Here is a 19,446-nt window from a genome sequence, read left to right as displayed (position 1 = left end):
GCAACAGAAAATATTTCATGTTATTGAAGAGATTTTTCCCATACATGTTACAGAATTAGCTTCCAACATATTTGATGTATTTAATAGGAAATGCTAAAATAATACGCAACGCTTTTGCCCTTCATTCGCGACACTTTGACGGTTCCAATCGATTTGTCTTCAGCCACGGAAGGGCAAATTCACCCGCCATTACCCCTGCGCTCGTTTGACAGGCGGATGGGCCGAAAGATGAGAGTGTGACGAGTGGGCGGGTGGCTGATCACAAAGGCGTAAGCGTGGCGCTATTTGTCGTCCCCACAGGTGAGATGCCGGCTGCAGGTGAGACGTGGTCGGGCCTAATTTCAAAGCCTCCATTTGGTGCTTACCCAAGCAGCATTGATGTCCCCACAACACACACTGTCAGGGTTTTCCAAACTATCTTGATCGTATGATTATGTTGGAATGTATGTAACCAGTAATAAATAACCTAGCTAGATTAGTTTTATGCTTACGTTGGTGTGTAACCAGTAATAAATTACCTAGCTTGTCCCATCCTACACAATGTCGTAAAACATCCCCTGCTATGCTTTGACTAGAGGTCAAGGGTTTTCTCTTCCCTATCCAGTCCACTGTCACCCCCACCCTGTTTCTCTTAATAAAAATGCTCATGCAGGAGGCGAGAGTCAGACCTCCATTCGATCATCGCTGTACGCACGGCGACGAATGGACTCTCCACCTGCAGGTGTCAAAGGGCAAACTACTGTCTCCCGTGTGGTTCTTGCAAAATAAGTTAGAGTGAGCACCACTCTAACACACACTCACACTAATGGCGCATCAGATGCCACCACACGCTACGTCTCGCCCCGTCTACTTTGGCTGACAGCTAGCCAGATTTGACAAATAAAAATGACACCAGTGTTGACTTTCAGCAATTGACCTTGTCGCCCCAAAGAATAAAATATGTGAATTCAATTAAAGTCACATTTCCTTTATGTCTTTCTATGAATTCAAGTTATTAAAATGTATTTTATTATTAAATTTATTTTAAAATTTCCATTATGTCTTTCTATTAATTCAAATTATTAAATTGTATTATTAAATTTATTTTAAAATTTATTTTATTATTAAATTGTTATGTTTTTAAAATAAACACCGTAATTCAATGGCATTGGCATTTAAGCTTTAACCAGAACCTTCCATTTTATTTAAATGTAACTATTGTTTTCATTTCTGCTCCTGGATGAAATTTGTTGTCAGGACTAAACCAGCCGGGTTAATGATATTCAAATACAATTCAAATATGTTCTATTCTCTGCTCCTGCATCTAGTTTAGAGCTGCATCACATAAACGCACCACCATCTTATTCTGCCTTCCACATAGCCCTAAAGGGTAAAATTTGGATTTTATATTTTGGCATTTGCATCCACCTGGAGTCGTCACGTTGCGATATTCCATAACCCCCTACCCCCCTCGACTATTTTGAGAGTGATTGCATAGTGGCGCTTTGGAAAAATAAAAAGCGACGACGGAGCATGCATACGTTGGGCGCCGGTAGCAGAACGAGATGTTTATTTCTGTGCATACCCTGAGGTGAAAGCAATTTTTTTTTTCGTCATTATCTATGTTCCAAAACACTTTGTTGTGTGATCTAACAGCCTGCACAACACAACAACAATCCAGCTAAGAGCTTATTTTTGTGCATTAAAACATGCAGTTTGCAGGATTTTTTTGTTGTTGTCATCTCTTGTCAGCTTTAGTGGGAAGCTGCGCTCTTGATGCACTTTGGCCTCTCGCCGTGAACACTCGGGACATGTTCTTTCCACATGGAGCGCAGTGGGCAAAGGTCTCACAATTAGGCCAGTGAATTCTGCCCAGAGCGGATCAGACACAATCCGCTGGGCCCGCCTAACATTCTGAAAATATGCAATTACCCATCTGTTTGGCGTGGAAACAAAACACGTAGTTAACAGATTTAGATGTTAGCGACGATCGTATGCTACATTTTAACGTCAACGACATTGTAAGTCTGTTCTGCTAAAATTACACAGGAAATAAAAAACAAAAAAAAACAAAAATCCCGGAATGGAAATTGCATGTGATCAGAGAACGTCTAGGTGAAGCAGCATGTGGCTTTTCTGCAATCTTTGTTCCGACTAATTAACAATTAGACTGCTCCTGGTCTAAGGCCTGCAGTGATCTGACCGTGTGTGTGTGTGTGTGTGTGCGTGTGTGTGTGTGTGTGTCACTATTTGATGACCACTCTACTTTCTTATGGAGTGCACTGAGTCATTAAGCAGCGAGAAGGCACAAACGGGTGATTGCGGTGATTTGGCAGACGTTGCCCGGGCCACGACGTCCAATCAGAGCCGTTATTTGACCTCCTCCAGGTCGGCTCCAATCAGCCAAAAGAGAACACACACACACAGAATACACTTCCATCATCGGCTGTTTTTCAAAACCATTTCACAAACGCGCACCGAGGTGCACGGTGCAGAATAGCGGCATCCTTTGTTGTCACAACTGCTGCGCATCAATTCAGTTCTTTACCGTGTTTAAGGGGTTCAAGAAGAAGACAGCGAGGGAAAAAAAAAATAGAATGATAAAGTGACCAGAATTGAGCCCCAAATTGATCCACAGTGTTTGTCCCCAAAGAGATGGGGACGGCTGTAATGAAAACAACGGGACGAGCCGGCCCGCACTGCCCATCGTCTCATCCCGCCGCCGTCTTCTTTGAAGGAGGAGTTTGTTTCTCAAGGTGATTGTCGGGGTGATAAGGGAGAGGGTGTTATTAAGGGTGACAGCGGAGGGGCTGAGAAGCAGCGCCTGAGTGGATAACCTTCGCCTCGCTTCCTTCCAGCCGGCCCGTCCGGCGCTACTATCTGCCCCGTGTGGCAGCTTCCTTGCAGGGCGGCTTGCGTTCCTGCTCCAAACTGGAGTTACCACCCGGCAGCAGCACATCTAAACATGATTCCTGACCTTTCGTTTCTGTGTACAAGGGTAACCTTTGCTGATCCACGAGAGAACTGTCACAGAGAATGTGTTTTGTCTTTTGCTGCATTTATTTATGCGGTCCTATTTATAAGCAAATGCGGAAGAGATAAACCATAATGGCAACATCTGCGCATTATGAAAACATATCTTACGAAAAAAATCAGGAAGTTTAAAATTTCAAAATGGCTCTTTTCTTTACTGGATTTCATCAAGTGACATCTTATGAAGCTTCCAGAGGTTATCTGGGGCAATTATGTCGTGCTAGCTAGCTAGCTAGCTAGCTATGCCTACACCCTGACAATGCACCTCCTCCTACGCATAGTCCATTAGCATTGCCGATTTATAGTGTCTCGTTTTCGGCTGTGTGCGTCAACATCACGTAAAGATTCTAGGAATTCATATTAGCAAGTAAATTAAAACATAATAGCTAGCATAACATGAATAAAAATGAACTGAGAGGTCAGGAAAGTTTGGCGGCCTACTCCAAATGAATTAATTTCACATTACTTCCTAAACTTGAGCATCAATCGGCATTACTGAGCAGACTTTGTCCTACTTTTGATGTTTCTCTCACGGGAAAAAATAGAATTAGTCTAGAACACTGCACCTAACCACTTACTAAACTCATGACATCATCACTCTGCTTTCTCTTGTTGTTCTTGGTGGCGTCAGCAAGTTTGGCGTTGGCATTATCATTAGTAGTTTGTTAGATAAGGCTAATTGATCTCCACCTCGCCGGTGTATTAGCGAATGCCGCACGACTCCTTCCACTGACTCTGCATAACTCTTACAGCCTCAGCACAATCTTAGCCTCGGGAGCCGCGCACATCCCTGCAGAAATGATTTCATCATCCCGGCCGCTCTCCTGATTTTACATCTACGGTACTTCACCTGCAACCCCCTCTCGACAAGACACATGAAAGACTCGCAACTTTATTTTAACTCAAATGACTTCTCTTATAGCTTCAAGTTTTTCCCACTACCTTCAGGGCTTTAGCTACAGTTGTAAAATGCAATTTACTTTAAGGCCAATGTGGTAAATAAGAACGTAAAATGGTAAATGTGCATTTGTTTACAAGCCTAATGCGTTTGAATGCCAATGAATAGAATGTGCTTAACATTAAAAACAACCTTGTCCGTGTTACGACATCACCATTTGAATTAAAGTGACTGAGCGATAGCGCACACAAAGTTAGCATTTAAGATAGCATAAAAATTGCTCGGCTGCTCCTCCACAATTTTAGATCAGCGGTAACTTCTTCAACAACACAAAAAAAGTCATATATAAATAACATATCCACCCTCCCAGTTATCTATTTTCTATCCTTCTTATCCACATTAGGGTCACAGATAATCTGGAGCCTATCCAAGATAATTTTAGGGGATTGAATGACCCGAACGTCACGGAACAATTCGTTGGAGTTATCAGACTGTTCTGTTCCTGTTTGAATATTGTTTCTGTGAACATCAGAGGGGATTTGGATGGAAGGGGCCGCCTGCCTGCCTTAGCGTTAGGATTAGCTCAGCCTGATCCCAACAACCTCTGAACATGCTCCCTGTTATCTGGAATCTCTCCATTTGTGCCCAGCCAAGCACATTGTGACTGGTAATCTATAGTTTTCTTGTGCCCAAAGGGAGAAGAACTCCTGTTCAGCATTTTGCTTTTTTTTTTTTTTTTTTTTTTTTTTTTTTTGCCCACGCTTACCACACTTTTCTCTGCTTTATTTTCCCTCTCCATCTTTCTCAACCTCAGTGTCTCGGAACAAATTCTCTTCCTTCGCCTCTCTACTTTCGCCAATCTGTCTTTCCCGTTTTTTTTTTTTTCTTTGTCTAACTACCCCTCTCCACCGGTGGGAAGATCAGTGGAGCTTAGAGGCCCTCCTGCCTGGTTCATTACTGAGCTTTGTCTCTCTAAGAAAGAAGAACACCACTGATGTTTAATACATGGACCACTCTGTTGTTTTTTATGCCAGATAAATTCATCATCAAAAAAAAAACAGAGCGCGGAACAGCAGTCGAGCATTTTGCCCGGTGCTTTTTTTTTTTTTTTCCAGTTTCCTCGCTCTCCATTTTAACTTATCAGATGGTGCTCTGCTTCTCTCTCTCTCATTCTTTCGTCACATCTCGGTGAACTCGAAAGAAAACAATTCATTGTCCTTCGCTTGGCGTAAACACACAAAAAGTACAACGCTGCCGCTTGGCTTGCAAAACTTAAAACAGATACTCGGTTTTATTATTCCCATTTGTCTGAATGTGAACGTACGGTATGTTTGTGGGTGGCGGGCCTGCCAACGCTGGTTTCTAATCCGGGCCACCTCAGTGGGTTGTGGCTCTGGCTGTGCTCAGCAAGACATCAAATCTTGATCATTTTGAATTAAATATGAGCAAGAGAAAGGTAGCTGAGATCCACACGCTACTTTCCTTGTCTGGATGAGGATGAACCCTTCAAACATCACTAGTAGCGATTTTATTTCACTTTTTTTTTCTTTTCAGACTGTCTAAGACCATCATTTATCATCTGACTCAATATCTGTGGGGACAGAAGGCTGAGGTTCAATTTTAGGTCACAAGCTATCTTTTCCATGTCTTAAAAAAGAGAGCTAACGATTCAAACACTTTGACTCTCAAGAATCAACATTGCGTTCTATTCCGAAGACTCTTGAGGACATCTGCCCCAACGTTTCAGAAAGACAGTGAGAGGTAGTTGAGATCAACAACAAGCTAACATCAAGTCTCTAGTTAGTGTTGATGTTTCTTGACTTAGCAAAGCTCAGATAACCTTCAAGTGTAACACACACTGCTAGCTTCTTTTGCCATGCATTGGAGGTCGCCATTATCTGCCATATTTTGATCACATGACATTTGCAAGATAAGAGAAACTGTCCGGCTGAAAACAAGAAGTGAAAACAAGACAATCTAATCAAAAGGTCTCGACGCAAGGACGAGGTGGGATAGCGATAGCTGAAAGCAAAGCGTTTAAGGCGGGAAATCAAAGCAGCCCGAGCTGATTTCTCCAGGGTGAGGACGGCGAACCCTGAGGAGGCTCTGAGCAGCCCTTCAAAACTGAAATATCAGCAGTGCCAGTTGTCAGCGCCACGTGTGATGGAAAATCAATCTAGCTCATGTCCGTCTGAGGAGAAAAGGGGCGAGGCGGGTCCCTGTTGCCTCCTCCCCGCCCCGCCCCGCCCGAGGCCACCCAAACAACAACAGTGCCCCCCTGGATGGTTGGCATCATCGTACGCAAACATGGCGGCTCAATGTGAAACGTCTGTTGTTCTGCTAGATTAGCTAAGTGATTGGCCATTAATATTCATTTCGCAGTGTGTCTTTGTTAAGCAACAGCGGGGGCTGACAGAGTGTTTGGATGAATTTACTCTAGCGTACAGTTTCTCTTTGATTTTGCTCGAGACAAGGCACTCGTGCTTCGCCAGTTTGTTTTTTTGGTGTCAGATTAAGGGAAAGCCGAGGGGGATCCCCCGGAATAAAAACAGCTCTGTTTGAATCAAATGTCTCGGGGTGATGAAATATTAAAGGGACTTTGTTCGAAGAATTTCACTTTCATCCTAAGAACCTATTTGTTGGTCCTATTTGATGCCTGGCGACAAGCTGTTTAACTTTCACGGCTGAGCAAAGTAACGTTGTGGTCTGTGTGGTCTTCTGAGACGTCCTGGAGGAGCTAAAGTCCAGCAGGTATAAAAAAAACACAGTGGAAAGGTCTTCCCTAATGAAGGTGAGCTCAACTTTCCTCCCCTTAATGAGATTAAGGCACTAATTAGTACAAGGTGATGCACTGAGGGATAGGTTGCCCCTATTGGACCAGAAGAGCGGCCCGGAGAGAGCGAGCCAGACTGCCTCGATACCTGCTGCCTCTCCCTCAAGTGCACAGAGGAGGTAATTAATTCAACACTACCTTAGAATCAGAAAGTGAAAAAGAAACCACACAAAAATCCTCCAACTATAAAATCCTTGCCTCCTGACCTACCACGTCGAAATAAGAACGCAAGATTTTAGAAGTCGGCAGCTCGTTAGCGTTGGAAATAAGATAACTCGGAGTTGATGGTCCCTTCTGCGCCACTCTGACTTGCTCATTTAAAATGATGTGCAACCCTCAGGTCACCCCTTCTCCGGTCAGTAAGTGGACACCGTACTGACTGACCGGCCGGCGCGTCGTGGGAACTCTCAAAGCGGCGTCTGGCGAGCGAGTAAAGAGGCAGCTGAGTGTCATTGTTAATGTGGACACAGAGCAGCACAATGGCTAAATCGATGGAGCTATAGGGGACATCAATCTTTGGCTTGTCTAATCACTCCTATTACACGCTGAGTGAAGGTAAGGAAGCGAGCGAGCAACCCAGGCAGTTTCTCTGTGAGCTTTATTGGCCTTCCCAGCAACTCTCTACCGGGTTGTCCCGTTCTTTGAAGCCTCGTTTGACAGCCGGCCAAGTGCCCGCTGCCAAGCCATCCTAATTCACAGCGAATCGGCCGAGGTTCGGAGGTAAAGAACCTCAGAAGTGCTGCGTGGCAGCTGGATGCGCTTGGCATGGCTTGCGATTTTATACCCCGCCTCCTTTTCCCCGCTTCCAAACCTCTCGGTTCTCCCTCGGAGCGCCGAAAGATTGTTCCTTTTTTTTTTTTTAAAACAGGAACGATCAAAGGCGACAGAATTAAACCCGAGTAATGAGGATCTTGGCAAGCGCCCTGTAAATTTATTGATTGTTTGCCAAGCAGTCGAACACGTTCCAAGTTTTCGTCCCTCCGCACGGTTTACGCACACCAGCCGAGCGGCGCGAAGGTTTTAACGGGGCACCTCACGCGGCCATAACTTCACTATAGTGAGCTTAATCATCACCTAATTCACAAAGCCGCGATAATAATGCGCTTGGCATCGGGAACAGGAAGAGAGCGGTTGGGTGAAGATTCCCATCGTGGCTTTACGTCGCTGAAATAAGAGACTCTTTCATTCTTTACGACTAAAAAAATCCTTAAAAAAAATAGGTTTATTTTTTTTTTTTATAAATGCATGAACAGCCACAGAAAGATGACGAATTCCATTTTGGCTGGTGTAAAATAGGGATGTTTTTTTCCTCCTCATCTTTTCAATTTGCCAGATAAGGATTTAGTTACAATATAACCGACTTACATTCAGTAAACAAAATGTGTATATTGATAGCAAACTAGATCAAAGCATGACAGGAATTATCCAGAAAAACTCAGATGAGGAAAACGGGCTTGAATGTCAAACAGATGAGCCGAACAATTCTAATTTGTCAGCAAAGTGTCAACACCCACCTGCGGCATCTTTGAATTAAACTATTTCCATAAATCCTATCCAGGGGCGTTAATTGACTTAACGACAGCTTTTATTTGTGGAAACACATTTCGAAATAATTCCACATAGCGCTGATATGTTCATGCCAGGTGAAAGCAAATACAGAGAAACGGCAAATTGAAAAAAAATACGTTGCTTAGCTACCCGGAACATAAGCACACAACACTTTGCATGGTGTAATCACATCACAATCCACTTGAGCGCTCTGTTCCTTGTTTACGGCATGCACTTGAACTCACCACTTCAACTCGTGCTCCCTTTTGTTGACTAATTCTGCTCAACCAACCACACAACAACAAAAAGAGACCAAAAAAAATAGCCCATTACCTCCACGGCTCTCGCTGTCGGCCGGTTTCACCTGGATCGGGCGAGTCATCTGTAGAGAAAGACAATTAAATCCATATTAATAACATCTTTAAAATACAGCTCAAAGTGTCATTGACACAATTTGTTGTCCACCAAAGCTAGCTGGAGAGCCTGCAAGGCGATCTCGAAGCGGTGATTGAGTGGGGAAGAGAAGAAGCGGCGCTAATAAAGGTGAATCCGGCATCAGGACGAGCCTGAGGAGGATCAATCCGGGCCGATCGATCGGGGGGCCCTTGGGCCGCTCGAGAGTGTCTGTCTGGCTGGGAAGGATTCTATGGTCACTCTAATCCACTGGACCCTGATAAGAATGGCATTGGCTGGATTAGACGACTCCGTCGCGATGGCTTTTGTGTCACACTGTTGGCCTCTCATGTTTTGTTATTTGTTGAAGTTCCAAAGGTGGCAAAAGTTGGCCATTTTGAATTTGAGTTCCCCTTTAATAACTTTTAGTTTAGCGAGTGACACTTCAAAAGTTCTCCACTTAATTTCACTGAACTGTCATAGTAGGAAGATGAAAATTGCCAGCTAATTTGGCCCATTTGCACATCTTTATGAAAAATGTCACTGGAAATGCTTTGATGTCATAGTGAGCTGTGCGTAAACACATCATTTTACCTCGCTTCGCTTCTACGAGAAGAGAGACACATTAACGAGAGACTCCGGGCTCGTAAGTGTCCTTAATAGCGAGCCATTACGACCGACGTGCGTTGTTGACACCGGCAATATTGTAAGTCGGCTTAAACATTTCAAAATGTTACTGTGAGGACCGAGGGGGGGGGGAAAAAAAACCAGATTGACATTAATGACACCTAATTTTATCCAGCTACTATTTGCATGTATGCACCGACTTCTTCTAATTCCGAATCATATGACAAAACTTCAATGTATAGTATGTTATGTTACCAAGCCAAAAAAAAATAAAAAATAAGGTCAGATTTAAAGACAGGGCAGTCCAATAAAAGCATGACATGTTCAAGGAGAAACACCATAATGGGATTTTAAAATGTCTTAATAACATGCTGATATATGGAGGCGAGGCCTGAGTCTTGTTCATTAAGTGCTAAACGTATCCATTTTCACCTTGAGGAAGAGAGTAACCTTCCCTGGATGAAATTATTCCATAAATGTACCCGTCGTAAATAATAACTAGCGGCGGCTACGTCTTTGTAGGAAAACAGGGGGGGGGGGGGGGTGTTATGCTTGTGAGGGTTTGAAGATCCTCAAGATCCTCGTGTTCGTTCTTCTCGGTACCCCGGACAAAAGCGCCTCTGAACCGGAGTAAAAAACATCCTCGAGACGATCTGCAAATCTTTGGATTTGCTTTTGAAATGTCACTCGGACAAAAGAAGCCTCGGTGGAGTCGGAGGAGGCCAAATCCGTCGCCGTGCTAGGATCTCAGCCGTCTCTGCGGGGCGCCTGTCCGTGTGTGGGAGGTGGTTCGCTAGTTACTGTTCACTCTCCAACATGGCGGCTCTTAATGGCCTATTTATGTGCCCATTACCGGCCGCTTAGGTTAGTTCCATGCCCCCCCCCCCAAAAAAAATCCAGAATAAATGTTTGTTAAATCCTGCTGATTCTATGCTGCATTTTGTATGACCTTTAACTCTGCCTTGATCTGAAGCTAATCTATCGATGAGTTCAGCATAAGCATAAACGGCGTGAAACGCTTACACTCCAGACATCAACATTATGAAAAATGCATTAGGATGTAATAATTCACACATATTGCCAAAATGTGATATTTAGTCAAGCGTGAAAGCATATATATATATATATATATATATATTTTTTTTTTAAATCCAGTCGGTGCCGCACTGCAGTTGTACACTACTGCTCAGTACAAAAATAGAAAAACAAGTAAAAGTTTCTTTCCAGGTTGACTACAAAGGCTTTGTATGAGGATAACCTTGAGGTTTGAAAAGGAAGACAAAAACTTGCATTCATCCATTTTCTGAAGCGCAAATAAGCTGGAGCCCGTCCCAGCTGGCTTAGGGTGAGATGCGGGCTACACCGAGATTTGAACCCAGAGTCGAGAAAATGTGGGGCATATGGGCCAACCGGAATGTGCGAGACAAAAATATACATTACATTGAAAAACAAGGAGTAAAAATAATACGATGAGTCATAGCCATGTTGACAGCAACGCAAAAATGACTCATTTTGAATCTAATGAGCTCCATGATGACTCACAGTACTATTTTCAAACGAGTGACCAGTCTTAGTTAACTCAAAAGTTTTGATTTAAACTCCAGCTACACAAGGTAGCGCTGCTTTCAGGCCTGTGGAAAATCTATAATTCCATATGGCTTATTGAGCCGCCTCATTTGCTCAGTTAAGCCTCCAGTCAGTTGAATTAAAGCTCTTAGCACTAGCGGGGCTGCTGTTTGAGATGAAGGCTGAGATGGAAACCCCTTTGGGACAACTGGACGTAATGTAGTGTGCACATACATGCTTGTTGTTGCTTACTTGAAACGGGCTCCAGTTGGAGGCTCAAATAATTGTCTGGCTGTAAAAACCACAAATTGGCTGCGTTTCCGTAAAAAAGCCCAAAAAGTCAATATTGGAAAAAAATAAAATAATTAGGCTAATAGCATTAGCATGTCATTTTTAAATACTTTCAGAAAAACAACAAATTAAAATTGGCTTATCCTATTATATTGTTTAGGATGCTGACAAATTATTGATGAAGCTAAATAAGAATAAAGGAAACAACAGGAGTTAGGGAAATGGCCGGTGAGAATAAGGCACAGGTGGGTAAACGCGCAAGCTAGCACGACTGGACATGGCAAACACGGCGGCGCTGACAAGGACGAGACAGCTGGAAGTGCTAATCAGACAGGAGACGAGACATCGGCTGACAACGTGTGTGAGACGGACGGGGGGGGGGGAGAGAATCACCAAAGCCCGTCACAATCAAAGCCTTTGTTCAGAAATTTGACAATTTGAAAAATGGGAATATGAGGCTCCATTCTCACTGCAACAAGTCATTAGGGAGGAGACGCAAGTTTCAAATTCAGTAACGACTTCTCATAGTAAAAGTCGATGGCACTTACAGTATTTGCAATAAAGTAAACATCCAATATGCATGATGTCTGCCGGCTTTCACTCAGCTTTAATACGAAGTAATGCTTGTCTTGGGATCATTAATGCATTTAGTGGGCCATCAAAGCTTATGTTGCCGCGTTGCTCGGTAACAGGGGACGTAAACAGCCCCCTTCTGACTGGGCCCTTGCTGCTGCTGATAGAATTAATACATCCAATCATTGATTCCGGCGACTGCTTAGGGGTGACTGTCCTCCCGTAAATCTGACAGGAGGAGGAAACGGGCCACGAGGGAGTCATGTAGCAATTTTTTTCCAGAAATGTGTCAGAAAATAAAATACTCATCAAATGGTCCACGGAAGGATAAAATGTTAGCGCTGATAGCGTAGCGTGTACACACACTCTATATGTTTGTGTTTTCTCTCCATGTGTGATTTCAAATGTATCCCACGTTTGAGAAAAGTGCTGGCGGCAGCAGTGTGGCGCTTGTGATAAGCGGCGCCAGTCATCGCAAAGGAGATGGCTAGCTATAAGCTTTTGGGATTCCTATCAGAACCAACAGGATTTAGAACTTGAATCGCTGACTGGGAATGACACCTGCAGGCCCTCGCCGTTCGCCGCCTATGCCGTCGCCACCCCGGAAAGAAAAGAAGGAAACCGTAAAGTTAATCATCATCCTCTGGGGTGATTGCAAAGCGGAGATTACGTTCCGGAAAGGGCACTTTGGAAGACAAAAATGGAGTCATTTGATTTGAGTAGGTGTTGCTATTTACAAACGGCGAATGGCTCCTTTTTGGAGCGTAACTGCTGATATCCATCTGCTACACGGCTTCTTGTAGTACACAAATTAGCATTAGAAGGCCACCGCTAAATTGCAGACGTGCGATCCGTAGCGCCATTAGCGCTACCATGTCCCCGATTAAGACCATTAGCCCTTCTGTTGCCGGGCGCTGTCCATGGTCCTGATCTGTTTTTATGCGTCTCTGAAAAGTAGTTCGAGTGGCAAATTTTTTGGGTTTTGCAGGTTCCAGAAATTAGAAAAGGAACCAAAAACGTGGTCTACAGTCGTTAATATTATTTTTGCCTTAAAGTTCTTCGAAGAAAGAAACCTTTGCAGCCCGCCATGGTATTATTGTCGTTTCACCCTTGCGAAGGGGCCAGCTGTGTGACGGCGGCCGTCCTCATTACAGCGACAGCAGACCTCAGCTCTCATCAAGATTTCATGAAGGTGGCACCCCGTGACTCAGCACACACAGTAACGTGTCACGGCTCTTAGGGTAAAAAAGTTCTCGTCACGGAACGCTTTGCTGCTTCTGTGTAGTTTGAATATAATGACACAATGAAGAGAAAAATAGATCTCGTATATATGCTTTTGGTACTTGGGCTCGGTATTAAGCCGTAACCCGCTGTTCCATCACTCTCACACGTCTGGTTGATTATGTGGTCATGTCTTGTGGCGTATACACTCTCGAGCAGCGGCCAGACGAGAGCGCTACATGACTTGTGCGGTGGACGACTGTGACAGAAACAGTGTGCAATCATGAGGGGGGGGGGGGGGGGGGGGGGGGTTGCTAGATAGAGGGATTGAGCTAATGCCCAAATCCTGTCCTACTGAGCCTGTAGTGAGGGGGAGATAAAGAAAAGCAGAGGGAGAGATGGAGGAGAAGTGTTAGCTAGCTAGCTAGCTAGCTAACGAGACTTTTGAAATCCATCTACATAAATCTGTGGGCGTTTTGTGTCAAATACATGTTCAGAAAGTAGAATCCCTGCCACAGTTTGGCTTTAGCCACAAGTGCTTCCAATCAACCGAGCCAACAGGTAAACAAACACCTGAGCGCTAAGCTAGCTTGTTTACATGCTAGATGACTCAAGCCAAACTGTGGCTGGGATTCTAATGTCCGAACTTGGATTCAACACCTCTTAAAAAATCCTCTTCTATTACGCCTCAGTAGAAAATAAAATAGGTCAAATTGATATGGTATGAACAAATCATTTGATTGTCGATCACTGACAGGTAAAAGCTAATTTTGGCTTAGGTTCACGGCACGCACACGTCAATGGTTCATATAAGCCTACAACGTGAATTATTTTGGCCGATATCGGTTGGCACTCCGAAAGTACTACAATGACGTACAACCACAAAGCAAGCAAACGCTTGACTCGTCACAATGTCCCCTCGTTGGCAGTCATGTCCTCCATCTGCACATTTTTTTGCATATCACGGGGAGGACATTACTCTCCCCCAAAAAAGCCGTTTTGGGCACGGCTGCTTTCCTCCCCCCTCCTGCCAGCCCGGAGAGCTATTGACATGGTGTGTTACTGTAATGCGTGAAGCAGTGGGAGACTCATTGTAAATCTGTGTCAACAAATGCTGGAGCAGCAGCGAGCTCCATCTTGCACCCTCCTTTCCTTTCCTTGCTTCCTCCAGTCTTTTAGTTTGCCCTCCACTCGCATTCCCCGACCTATCTAATGAATCTTATCTGTATGGCACACTGGAGGCTTAAGCTTTTGGTGGGCTCACGACTCTAGCCATAACACACACACACACACTCCCTGGCCGTTTGATGTACTCAGCGGTTGATTTGTGAGAAACTGTCCCGAAGATAAGACGACGAGCGACCCGCCGACTTCAGAGGGGCAAACGCCATGCCAATCCCGGGATGCGCCACAAACGAGGGTCCGCTGAGAGCGCGGGGTGGGGTGTAATGGAAATGCTGGATATGTTCCGTGACAGAATTACAGATGTCGACTCGCGCGAGGATTCAGGGCTTCAAGGTGCCCTCGTGTACTGACGACATGTTTCCTCCATCTCTCTTCTTCCTTGATGTTTGCTTTGAAGATTAGGCCCCGCCTGGCCGCCGGCGAGTTGCAGCTCGTGTAATGATGTACAATATCACACACGCGAGCACGACACTGCGAGCGCGTTTGGCTGCGATCTTGAACCCTTATCGTGATGTCTCAACTAAGGATGAAAAGAGACGGCGGCTTGAATGCTTTGCGCTAAACCGAAGGTAAGGGGGCAATGATCATAAGACAACAAATTAGTTCAGGCTAAATTGAAGGTCAGGCAACAACTGAAAATATATCGATGTCTACAGCGGTGCTTTTCAACCTTTGTTGAGCCAAGGCACATATTTCAGAAAAGAAAAAAAAAAAAAATCACAAAAAGTGAGTATGCAGCTTAATTATGTGCCTCAGTCATCTAGTGGAAGAGCATTTCTTTGTTTTGCCAATTACGATATGTGGTTGGTATTTGGACTGTCACTATCAAATATTCATAGAATCGATTATTACGATTAATCGGATACAGTTTAAGTTGCATCAGTGTAATATTTAAAAAAAATCGAGATTGCTGTTTGTAACCAATTATTTCTGTTTATTTTGTATAATGTAGTGATAGGAAACAAATAAACAGCGAAGCAAAATCACACAAGAAGAAATGACTGGTTTTCCAAAGTAAAGGCAGATGTTCACAAATGTTTAATTTATCTTTCATGAAGGACTCGAAAAATCAGAGATGAATTTTGAGAGCCTGAAATCAGAATATTTGGACAACCTTTAGTTTAAAAATGCCTCTAAACAATTACTCCATTATTAAAATACAATTAATTTGATACTCGATTTGTTGTCGATTAATTTGACACTAGTTAGCATGGAAGAATATACATTCATCACAATATTTTGTCAATTGTATAATTTCCCGCAGCACACAGGTTGAGAATCAGCGGTCTACTGTATTGTGTATTTTCTGTCGCTTGGCGAGGAAAGCTAAAAAGTATCCAAGCATGCCACCCTGACTTGAGTGCTGGTTTCAGCCATTGTCCTGGTTTTGCATCGCCGTTCAGCATGCGCACTCATGCAACAAAACACACTCTTAGGAGCTCCCGGCCGCACGAGCGCGTGCCCGCGCATTCCGATCAGCGTGTTTCCTTTGCCGTCTGAGGAGCTGAGCCCGGAATGCTCCCACTGCTGTCACAGCAACTCCGGGATTGTGACAGATTACGGCCGGCTGCCCTGACCGATAGAAACCAAGAAGTGTTGCCTGCTCACTGACTCATAATTCTTGGCGTACCTACGCCGCGTTGACATTTCGTTAACAGGCCCGAGACCTCTGCTAGGAATCCTTGTTTTATGCACTATGATTGCCTCTAAGCAATTTGCCAACACTTGCACTTTTTGTTTTTTTTTTCCCCCTCCTAGGCCATCGCCCTCACCAAACTAACACAGCCTCGCTCCGGGAAGTGAGGGGAGGACAGAAATGGGGGAGTTCTATCTTGTATTACGACATACCGGCTATAACACATCAAATATAAGTAAAATAAGACAAATGTAAATGTCAAATCACGTCGCACATCTTAAAAGAAGTGAATCGGCGAAACTTCAAAACAAATTGTGTTCTGCTTGTCACGTTTTATGACGCACGGAAGCTATGACGGGGATGAGAGTCACTTCAAATTTGCACCAAACTTATTATTTTAATCATATTCTCTTTCCACTCTGTGCAGGCATCTTAAAAATCCAAAGAAAAACATGAATTTACTCCATTGGGGATTTGATGACGCGAAATTAAAACACATTGATGAGATTTGTCATCTTACAGGGTAATGTGTGTGTTTGCATGTGCGTGTGCCCATCAAAAAGGGAATTGCATGAGGGAGCCAGAGCTCACAGGATCGACACTGGGCCAGCCTGCTCTGTCCATCTGCTCATCGCTCCATTCCCGGCATATCAATACCCCTCACACACACACATACACACACACACACACACCTGCGACTTCATCTGGTTGCATCACACTCCACTATAAAGCCAGTTTGTTTCACGCCGGCATGTAGAAACCCAAACCAAGAAGACAAAGACTGCTTTAGCCCGACATGGCCTAAAAACTCTCGCCTCATCGACCTTGAACTCCAGGGCTGAACAAAATCAGAAACATGTGGCCTCGCCGCTAGCTGCTTCTCTTCGCGGACTGCGGAAACGACACACACACACGCACAAAGATAGTGACCAAGTGAGAACAAGAGGCACTGGAGCAGAAAGCACATTGCAAGTGCCTGTGCTAACTCCCACTCCTTGCCTTGGGTAGCATATTTCATTTAAAAGGGATTTTTTTTTTTTTTTTTGGAGCAGATATGGTTTGAGGAGATCATTTTCAATGTTATTTTATGTCTATGTGACGTCGTAATAGCGGAGAGAGAACACATTTCCTTTGTAAGGTTCAAATCGTAAAGCACACACACGGCCATTTTGGATGACAACTTTGGTTTTCATGCAAGCGGAATATACACCGTGCAGGTTTTATTGTTAAGTGCTTGAGGACGCCTCGCTCTGTCACACACGCTACAGTTAGGAAATAATATCAAGAAGAGAGTGCAGTCAGGCCATTAACGCTCGTGGCATTGCCCCGGGAGCCCAAAGAATTGAGGAAAAACAATCACGACCTCGCCAAACGACGAGCGTATATTTACATGGAGACAAAAGGGAACGAACCTCAAATGCCCCGCGTGTGATTTTAAGGTTGCCTTCAAGTTGTGAATGTGAGAAGAATGTGTTCAGATGAGCAGTAATAAAATGAATAAATAATAAAAGCTGAGCTAGGGGAAAAAAGGAAGGGGGTGAGGAGGGGGTGATGTGTAGGACGCTTGTGAGCGTGATTTAGCTCCAGTTCATGCAAAGTTCAGCCAGACTGCCTCTCCTCTTCTGTCACTTGTCTGTGTTCCCTCCACTTGGCCCGCATTTGACGCATTTCCGTGACACTATAAAGTAACATCTTTGGATTTCATGGAGGCGCATGCAAATGATGGGGTCAGGGGGGTTTCTGTAAGGGTGCTGGGAAAATGGTGATGATTGTGTCATTTGAATTTAGTTCTTAGGGATGATTTTACACAGCATTTTGAAGTGATTTTTATTTCCTATTCAAACTTAAAATGTTACATCAATCTGCCAAAGGAAGACTGTTCATTAATATTTACCTATTAATAATATAATATTTAAAATTGACTGTTTTATTTAAATTAATAAAAATAAATTATTCACTTAATATTTTATGAGTTCACTAGGTCTGGGAAAAATTCTCCCAAACAAATGTGGCGTAAACATGAATCAGTAAATCCTGAATCAGATTACAAAAATGCAAATAAATCCAGAAATTAATAAAATATACAGACTATGTATATATATATGTACAAAATAAAAAAAAATCTTCGACTTCATTCAATTTGAATTCGATTAATTGTTCAGCCCTACTTAAAACGGTACTTAGAGGGTACAGCGTATAAAAGGAGAGGAAAGCAGCAAAGAAAGTGATTTTGCCTCATAGTTCATCTTCATCTCGGCTTCCTGTCCCAAAGCCCACTTCATGAAATAAGTCCTGCTGAAAATCAATGGCGGTCCGAGCCGCGTAAAGGTCAGCCATTCAGCAGCGCCGGCCTTGGCGGGCGAGCCCGGCTTGGGCTTGTACTGCTCGGCTCGGCTAAGTAGAATTAATGGGGGGGATCGATTATGCTGCACAGCAGTCAAATTGAACCAAGCGGGGAATCATTTGAAGGCAGGAAGTGCGGCGTGACACAGAATGAGATGCACTCCCGACTAAAGTGTGAAGTCTCCGCCACCTCGCAACTTTCTGTACTTCTCTTTTTTTCCTTTAATTTCATGTCACCTCAGGCAGCCCATTCTTCTTGTATTTTTTTCCCCTCCTTTTAAACTAAATCGATATAGAACCGGAGGAGACAAATCAACCAATGGTGTCACTGTGGAAGGCTTGGCGGGTAAGGGGAGGGCACCGCCTCCGTCACGTGATCACATGTGACCAATTCTATGTGGTTGACAGTGGGGGGGGGTGACCATGGAAAGTTTGACCGTTTGAAGGACCGACATAAGAGAGCGAAAGGCTGGCGAGGGATGAAAGGGATGAATGAGCTTCCAATGGGAGAGCCCGTGGCGGGCGAAGGGAACGGGGAGCCGAGTGGGCGGCGGCGCCCACGGTGGTGGGCGGTTTGCGTTTCACGGAAGAATCCTGCTCCAGCGACTGCGGAACGAGAGCCCTCATCTATAATGTATACCAAGCTTCCACGAGAGAATTTACATATGTCGAAAAAAAAAAAGGAAGCATCGCAAGGCCCAGCGTTGCCGGTGGCAGCAATTTAAATCATTCTCTTGTGTTTGTACTGTCATAGTGCTAATTCGCTTATACCATAGTGTTTTTTGGTTTTGCTTTATGTGGTGGGGGGAAAAAAGGACTAAATGGCTGTATAAGTATAAGTAAACACCTTTAATTCATCATTATTCAAATACCTCTGGAACAACACTTTTTTTTCTCTTTCGTTTTTGAAAGCAAGCATGCTAGCTGGAATACCAACGCCGGCTTCTTTACGCTAATAGTTCGTGGTTTTAGACTTGGCAAGGTTTAAGACTTTTAATATAAATCCGTGGAAAGAAACAAGCCCTCTTTAGCCTCATCTTCAACCTCTGATGTGATTTATAAGAAACCACCGAGTCCAGAAAAAAACAACCAACCAGAGACAGATGTCAATGTGTGCATACTTGACTTGCTAGCTTGCGTGTCAATCGCAATCTCGTTTCTCCTTCCAAAGCATCGCCGGCGGCAAACTCCGGCATCACATGGCCATCGGGACAAAAATGAAATAAATAATCGTGACAAGTGGCCACTTAGCCGCAGCCCGCCTCGCTGAAACCTGACGAGGCTTCCGTCTGGGCTAACTTCAACAAACGCAAAGTGACA

The 19,446-nt window shown here is 44.1% G+C and overlaps 1 protein-coding gene across 5 annotated transcripts in view; it reads right to left on the bottom strand.

Annotated features, from left to right (window-relative positions):
• The window catches only part of celf5a (cugbp, Elav-like family member 5a), a 133,777-nt gene that overhangs the window by 48,901 nt on the left and 65,430 nt on the right, over positions 1 to 19,446 (bottom strand). For all 5 annotated transcript variants that reach the window (XM_037250381.1, XM_037250384.1, XM_037250383.1 and 2 more), the window contains exon 3: positions 8,625 to 8,673. In XM_037250381.1, the coding sequence (XP_037106276.1) occupies positions 8,625 to 8,673 (49 nt within the window). The remainder of the gene's footprint in view (positions 1 to 8,624; positions 8,674 to 19,446) is intronic.

The sequence above is a fragment of the Syngnathus acus genome, chromosome 4 (genome assembly GCF_901709675.1).
Source record: "Syngnathus acus chromosome 4, fSynAcu1.2, whole genome shotgun sequence".
In the NCBI taxonomy this organism is placed as follows: Eukaryota; Metazoa; Chordata; class Actinopteri; order Syngnathiformes; family Syngnathidae; genus Syngnathus; species Syngnathus acus.
This window is presented reverse-complemented; position numbering and strand designations above follow the sequence as displayed.